The sequence below is a fragment of the Eurypyga helias genome, unplaced genomic scaffold (genome assembly GCF_000690775.1).
Source record: "Eurypyga helias isolate BGI_N326 unplaced genomic scaffold, ASM69077v1 scaffold50037, whole genome shotgun sequence".
NCBI lineage: Eukaryota > Metazoa > Chordata > Aves > Eurypygiformes > Eurypygidae > Eurypyga > Eurypyga helias.
Genome location: NW_010261996.1, coordinates 1 through 8,229, shown reverse-complemented (window position 1 = coordinate 8,229; position 8,229 = coordinate 1). Strand labels below are relative to the sequence as shown.

Here is an 8,229-nt window from a genome sequence, read left to right as displayed (position 1 = left end):
GAGGGTTGGCTTTCTTGACCTTGCCTGGGAACTTTACCTGTCGCAGAGGTATTACTGGGGAAAGCACAGAGGTGCACATGGGATAAGCTGTGCCACGCTGACAGAGCAGAGATCACGAGATACCTGGTTATTGGCATGCACGAACAGAGAATTTAAATTGTTTGTAATGCGGGAAACTGGGGACAAGGAGTCTTATGTTGAAAAAAATGGAGCTGAAATAGAACATAGCAGATTGTTTGGTTTCTTTCCAAAAGCAGATCTTAATCGTACTGAAGCCTTTGCTTTATTTTTGCATTTATTAAAGGCAAAGGGAAAATGTCCAGTACGAGCTATGTAAGTTAACCATGCCTAGACATTCAAGTTGTCTTTTCTTATCTCAGGGCAGAGAAAAAGCTGCAGAGCTGTTGGAGACTTCTTTGGGTTTAGAATGTACACGTAGCTTATCCTTCATCCCTGTGCTTTTTGTACTGTTTGTTTGAGATCATAAACTCTTCATGCTGGCGCTCTGTCTTCTCTATGGTCAACAGAAAAGAGCCCAGGTAGGTTGGAAGGGACCTCTAAAGATCATCTGAGGTCAGAAGTCTGACCTTCAGTATCTGATGCTTCAGTTAATTAAACTATGTCAGTCTGGAGCGGAATCGTTTATTTTGAAAACCATTACTAATTTCCTTGCAGTAGCTGGATATTTTGCCTACATGATTGAAAAACTTTAAGGATTTTTGATGTGTTGTTTGAATGCTAGCCTTTGTGAGAGGGACTGGTGACTCGTATGCGTGAGTAACATCACGTGCTCTAAGAAGGTATTACAAATGAGGCTGACCTGAGCTTCCCTCTATTCACACTTCCGTGGCTGTAATTTCCTCCCACCCCAAAGCCAAGAGCAGCTGTGTGATTTGTCCTTAGCCCTTGTCCCAAGTAGATACTTGGAAGTTGAGGTTTTTTGACAGTGAGTCTCCATGTGTGCTTTAGCAAGTGTATTTTCACAGAATTCTGTTTCTTGGACATCTTTCTCCTCCATACATTATCCCTGCTGTAAATTAAGTCTATTGTTTTAAAGTATTATGACACTTGGAGCAAGCTTCAAAGGGTTTTATTGGGGGACGTTGAATGCCCTAGCAGTTGCCCTCCAGGACAGGCAGTTCAGCAAGGCCTTACCCCAGCAGTAAGCAACGTGGGGCACAATTTCTGTTTCTAGAAGCATGTACAGAAGCCTTCTACCAGCTCCGCCGATTTTGCCCTCTCATCATTAAATTACACAGTGCAAGAATTTATAAACTGTAGCATTTAGTAGTTATGTAACATTTGGCAGAGTTAGGCGTGTTTGAATAGTAAGTGAGCAAAAGAAGCTTTTGGATTGATATATACATCAGTTTTGACCTGGGCTGAATTAGCTGAGCAGGGTCTTAAGTGCCAATAGACAATCAGTAGCTGGGAAGCTAGAGGCTAAGGTTCATGAGGAGCTCTTGGACTCTTGCTTCTCCTCCTCTGACTTTAGGTAAATACCCAAAATGCTAAACTATGGGCTCAGTCCCTCTGTACCAGTAATATGAATGCAAATTTTAACAACATTCTGTAACACAGTCTCTAGAAACTTTATAGTCTTTGGTCCTTCATGAACTATGGGGATGGCCTATGTAACATACGTAATGAAACTCTCTTTTTTCTAGGCAAACCACAGCTATGAGGAGATATTTAAGTTGTGCTTTCCAGAAGTCTTTTTACCAGAGTCCAAAGAGAATGTAAGAAGCTTAGATCAAGTACTTGATACAAATAGTGAAGATGTTGGGATTCCTGAGCATATGAAGAATCACCTTTGGTAAGTTTAGATCAACAGTTTAAAAAAAAAAAAAAAAAGTTCCTCAGCAATTACACTGTTTATTTCATAATTTAAAAATCAGTGGTACTTGCAGGTGAACTTTAAAATCTTCCTAATCACTGTGCTCTTCAGCATATCGATCTTGCCAATCTTGTTTTGTACTGTTAAAGGAAATGGATTGTGATTTTGCCATTACAAAAGAAGGAAGGGGATACATCAAAATTACAAATTCCTGCTTAGGTTTTTTCCTGCTGTTGGTGCACCTTCTGATGACTAAGCCTTTGGAATGCCAGGACACCCAACAGGCAGCCTGTTCTTCCTGTTCCCTTGTGCTTTCTTTACAACATACCTGACTCAGTTCTCCATCATCTGAGGCAGGAACATTGTCACTGCTTCTACTGACAATCCACTTGCTTTTTTTCCTCTCTCTCCCTCCCTCTCTCTCCAGTTTTTCCAGGTGGTAACGTGGTCTTGTGCTTAACCAGATGTGCTTCAGAATCTGTGGTGCATCTGGCTTTTTTCCTGGGGTTATGTTCACAGCAATTAGTATCGTTAACTTGGCTTTCTCTTCAGACAGCTGGAACACTCCTAGATTTGTTAGATGTTTTTGAAGGATCAGCAGCTTCTGAGCAGCATTGTAGTTATTGCACAGCGTTGCAGTTATCTGTGCATACATCTGAGGCTTCGTTTCTAGAAAGTTGGGTCAGACCACACTTTGGAAATGTCATGAGAATCACAAGAAATGCAGTTAAAATGTTTAATGTGGGCATCCTTTTGGCAAGTTTATTGAATATGCATTGTATTTAAATCAGCCTCAGACTTGTGGAGAAAGATGATGTGTAAGTAAAAGGAACTGCAATATTGTAGCAGAGTACCAACCACAGCCAAAAAAGCCCTGACACTGTGGTGGGTAACTGAGATGATAATGGCATCCTCTACTAAGCAAAAAGCAACTGGATTTATGTAGGATGAATGCAGTGTGAGGCCCCAAAGTCCTGCGTAGAGGGAACGCTTCAATACTCAGCTGTGTGTGCCTTTGTCTTGTTTGGTAGGACGTAGGTGTCCAGAGCAGACACAGCCCACCCACCTGAGCAGCAGGCTGCTGCAGTGGAGCAGCATGACAGATAGGAAGGAGAAAGGCTTGAGAGACAGACAACACGAAGTGTAGAATTAACAGGGCTGAGCTGTACCCACATTTCACAGAGCAATTGAATGATGCAAGCTCTGGCATATCTCCGAAATGTGCTTCTAATGCACTTCTTATCTGAGAAGCCCAAACATACAGTTATGTTGACTTACTGTTTCCACTAATTGTCATGCAGGCTTATTAGTACACCGGGTTGATGGTTTGAATGAATGTGGAAGGAGTGTTAAGATAAGTTGCTTTTCAGATCAAGGTAGGCTAGCACACGACTGTATGTAGTGACAATAACTTCTATTCGTTCACTGGAAACTTTGCACAACTTGCAACCTCAGCTTGTGTTTTCTTTCCTAGCATTGGTTCTGGAAACATATGGAGAACACTTAGAGACTTTGATAATACCCCCAGCTTAAGGTATCCCCGGGGTAAATCTCATTGCCAAGAAAACCTCTTGAGTGTGCTTGGAATAGATGCAAATCAAAAGGTAATTGAACAGCAGTTTGCTAGTGGGCCAGTTTGTTGGGTTTGTGTGGTGGCGGGGGGAGGGCAATTTGGTAGCAGGGGAGGGGCCACAGGGCTGGCTCCTGTCAGAAGCTGATAGAAGCTTCCCCAGCTCCAAGTTGTACCAGTCTCTGGCCACGGCTGAGCCAATTAGCACCTCTGTGATAACGTATTTAAGAGAGGAAAACAGAACCTGCAGTAGAGAGGGATGTGAGAGAGGCAGCTCTGCAGACCCCCAGGAACCCCCAGGTGAGTCAGAAGGTTTTTTACAGCGAGCCTTTTAAAATTATAGTCTAAGTGTTCCCAGCGTTACGTGTAAGTAACTACGAAATTGTGCAGGATCAAACTCTGGTCATCTGTACACTGACATCTCCGTTCCGTAGCGCCCTGTTGTGAGGCGGTACGTTCAGCCGACGTATAGGTGTAGAATTGGCTTTCAGATGCATGTGCCGTAAGATGGTTTTCTTTTTTTGCTCAGAGTGAGAAAATTGTTAGCCTCTAATGTCTTTCCATTAAGTGCAAATCAGATTTGAACGAGAGAGGCTGTTAAGGTAATTACTGGATGTTTTTACTGGATATGAACGGAGAGTGTGTTTCACCCTCCTTTGCCTCAGATTATCTCTTTTTGCAAGGCTTGAGGGAGACTGTATTTTAAATTGAGTCGAGGCCAAACCAACACTATTGAAGGATCTTAGAACTGTCTCTGTTTAATCTCTTGTTCTGAGGAGATAAAGGTATCAGAAGAGATGGTTCAGCATTCAACCTGGTGATTTAGTTGGGACGGATTAGTCACGTGTGGTTTTCAGAAGTAGCTGTTTCAATTGCTGATTTGATTGCTGAAGCATGGGGTGTGTGTGTGGGGGGGGTACTGCATTTGCTTTTGATTTTATGGACATACTTGACCTTTCATGCAAGTCATATACAAACAGAACGACAGTGCAGGATGCATAGGACCTATTCTGCTCTTGAAAGTCACTTTTACTGAACTGTCACTTAGCAAGAGAGCACAGGAGATATTTCTTCAACGCAGTTAAACACCCCTTCTGTTCCTTTCTTGACCATGGATACACTGGCATTAAATTAAATCCCAGGCATCTTAAATTTATGTCATTACTTCTTTTTTGTTAGTGGAAAACTGTATTGCTTTTAACAATACTGATGACAATGTATTTCTCAGCTATTTTTTTGGTGTGGGCTAAGGATAGTTTTAATTGGAAATGGCTTTTTTATTAATTTAGGTTACAGTTAGACTCGTGTGTAGTTCTTGTTTTGGCATGAAATTGTTTTAATGCAGGAGAGGGCACCTGCTAAATCAAAATTCAGCTTCAGAAAGTAAAATTCAGTGGTTATTGTTGTTTGAGAGAAACTTCTCTGTAGTTACATGCTTTGAGATGAAATAGAAATTCACAAAGAAAATGTGAATTATATTTTATTAGTGCTTTTTGGAGACCCAGAACAATATTTTGGGGGAATCAGATGTTAAAGATGAGGACTTCAGATTCGACAGATTTGGTATTAATGACTGCAAAGCACTGATCCAGACCAAGGTAAGAATTGCTCTGAAAGTAAGTTCTTCTGAGATCCACAGAGTATATTTTATGTGTTCTTCTGTGCTGTAGCCAGGTCTTGTAGCGTAGGTCTTAGTGCAATTTTTTGGTCCCGATATAACTGTTTGGGTGTGGAGTTGTTTTTGCACTTGGAAACATACCTGACAGCTTTAGAAAGGTATAGTGTAACATACCAAATGCAAAGCAACATAATACGGGGGATACGGAGATATAAGGTTATTCGTTATGTAAACTGGATTTTAGGCCCAATTACTTATTGGTTGTGAGAGCATGGTGATATATAAAATCTAGTCAGGATGCTCTGATGACAAAGGAAAATGAGCCTCTCTGTAGAAGGACCAACAAGTTGACCACGGGGAATGATGATTTTAACGTAAAATATATAGTAAGGGAGACATTAGAAGCAAAGTTGGTGGAGAAGAAACGGCACTCAAACTTGCATTTCAGATATTCAGAATTATTCAGATTTGGTTTGTTCACTCGAAGGAAAAGCAGGAGATACTTAAGGAGGAAGGCAGAATTGAAATTATAATTACAGGGATTTGAGACCATTACTGGTTTTATGCTGTGTTATGTAACATATAGAGAAATTAAATTGAAATACTTTGTTGTTAGTGCGTTTATGTCTTTGGTCAAACAGACCTTAATAAGCTCCTTTTTCTCCTTGCTAAAGCCATGCAAGTTGGAAGGAAAATTCTGTCATTCCCCATTGCTTTTAAAAACAAAAAAATAAGTTGCATTCTGTTTTTAATGAAGTATTTTGGATGAATATTCTTAACACAAGTTCTTTTCCTCAGCAGAGAATAAACTTGAGCAACCGCCATTGCAGCATTTGAGGCACACTTGCATTGCTGTTTTATTCTAAATAGAATACTTACTGCACTGGGCAATGAAGATGTATAACCGTTCTGGGAACCTTACAGATGAGAGATGTTAGGCTGGAGAATTCAGAAAAAAAACCATGAGAGACCATCCAGTTTATTCCTGCAAAATTCAGTTCTGCTTTCTTCCATGAGTATGAGGGGAGCTGACGTGGAGACGTGTAGAACATAGAGATGGGGCTTAGGCAAAGGAGAGGTGGTTCAAGGTAGATGGAGAAGGAGTAAAAGTAAAAAGAATCATGATATGAAGTTAAGATAAATGGAGAATATTTTTCCCAAGTAGCCTCTGAGGGGAAAGAAGACCTGCAGCTTGGTGTCTCAGAGTCAAGCTCATTAGGAAACGTATGTTGACACTTCTAATTTTAAGTAAGTTAAATCATACAGTGGGATGTTTCCCTTTATCTTCCTAGTTATGTCCTTTTTTTTTCCTTTTGCTAGTTTTATTTTTATGAAAACTGTATAAAAATTAGATAGAAATATGCAAAGTGATTAACTTTTGGTTTTTTTTTTCATTCAGCTTCCTGTATCACCCGATTCCAGACATGGTCATCCTTTCCCCTCTAACCTCTTCTTGAAAATCGCATCTCAGCTGGAAACGTGCAATATATAACAACCCCAAGGAAGAAGCACATTTTTGCTACACACAACCTGAAAATGAAATCTGTCAGTAGTGATGTTTGTTGAACCAAAAGCACTTTTTAATTTTTTTTTTTTTTTTTTTTTCCCTTTTTGCCTTTTTGAAGTGACTGCAGTTCCCCTTCGTTTTGTTATTGGCTTGGGACTACAGACTACATACGTTCTTCAGGAAAGTGACATTAGTGTATATGAGGTACCCAAAGCCACGTCATTAGAAGATATTTATCCTATTTAGTTGGGAAGTGAAGGGTGTGAAGTCTCGTCCTGCTCAGTTTTGCTGCAGGGTGCTGTCTCTTGACAGTAAACCCAGCTGCAATCACACTCGAGAGACACGCTGGTGGGCTACTCTCCCAAACTGCTGACCTTCCAGGCCTTAATGCCTCTGTGATCAAAACCCTTGTTTCCCTGCCGAAATCTCAACGCACCTCGCGTGTGTTGTAAAGTGTGCCTTGTCACCATCCCTCCTCGCATTCGGTCCCGTTTGGATCAGCGGAGATCTGCTACTTCGCCACCGCTGAAGGTGAGAGGAGCCCTCTGCATCTGGTGGCTTTTCCCGGGGGCTAGGAAAATAAAGCTCTTGCCTTCCGTCTGACAAAGGCCACTGTGGTGATATGGGTAGGGTCAGTGAAACGGTTTGTTCTGGCATTGGTTTCTCACGGAAATAAATCACCTCTCTGAAGCTGATTTTAACAGGAAAACTTGGGATTCAGACGCGGCACTTGAGGACACAATCTGGTGGGTACGGTAGTGTTGGGTCGATGGTTGGGCTTATAGGTCTCTTCCAACCTTAATTCTGCGATTCGTTCAGCTACCAAACACTTAAACCACGCGTAACCGTGCGTGTTAAAGCTTAACAGTGGCGTGGCTGAGGCCTTGCACTGCACAATGCTGCAAATGGCTGGCCTTTTAAAATTTTAGAGTAACTATCGACCATGTTGCCCATCTCCCTGCATGCTTGAGTGGCGGAGGGGATGCACTTCACTGTCACTCATATAATCCCTGCTGCTTCCTTGCCAACTGCGGCAGCTTTATTTATTCAGTGGTAATAATTTTTATGCAAGTTCCTAGTCTATTTACTGCTTTGGCCATTCTGAATATGAGAAATTTATATGACTTTTTATTTTAAAGAGTTGCTAAGTACTGCAACTGATATTTTATGTGTTAAAAGCAGGGAACAAACTTGGATATTCTAAAACTAAGACAGCTAAATATGTAATTATGTGCCTATTCTACTCTTAGAATTAAAAATACTATAAAGCACTGGCAGACTCCAACCCTTAATCTAGTAAACTGCTCAGCAGTGAAATTACAATTGCTATAATAACTTCAGTAATGCTTATGATACCCCAGTGCTATTAGCTCAGGATGAACTCTGTATTGGTTGCTCAGTAAATGGTAACAGGCCATTTGGGAAAGTGCTGTCTGGAAGTGGCTCAGCAGCTTCCCTGGCCCTAGAGGGAGTACTGCAGTGCCAGATTGAGAACTCCATGGGGATATGAGAGCAGGGTTAACTTTTTCACTTAACACTGGATTTGAATTAATTTCTGATTTCCCTTATAAGTCTTTCAGAGCACTTAAAAATGTGTTTAAATAGGTTATAGTCATAAACTCAAAATAGTAAATTGCCAATACATCCTCAGGGGTCGGTACTAGGACCAGCACTGTTCAGCATCTTTGTCAGCGACA

General features: G+C 41.1%; 1 protein-coding gene across 1 annotated transcript in view; it reads left to right on the top strand.

Annotated features, from left to right (window-relative positions):
• Positions 1 to 6,591, top strand: part of LOC104512530 (chromosome unknown open reading frame, human C14orf79) — a 7,938-nt gene extending 1,347 nt beyond the window's left edge. Inside the window, 5 exon segments of the mRNA XM_010155545.1 lie at positions 1,668 to 1,816; positions 3,312 to 3,441; positions 4,895 to 5,005; positions 6,425 to 6,494; positions 6,497 to 6,591. Of these exon segments, the coding sequence (XP_010153847.1) occupies positions 1,668 to 1,816; positions 3,312 to 3,441; positions 4,895 to 5,005; positions 6,425 to 6,494; positions 6,497 to 6,591 (555 nt within the window).
• The last annotated feature ends 1,638 nt before the right edge of the window (positions 6,592 to 8,229 follow it).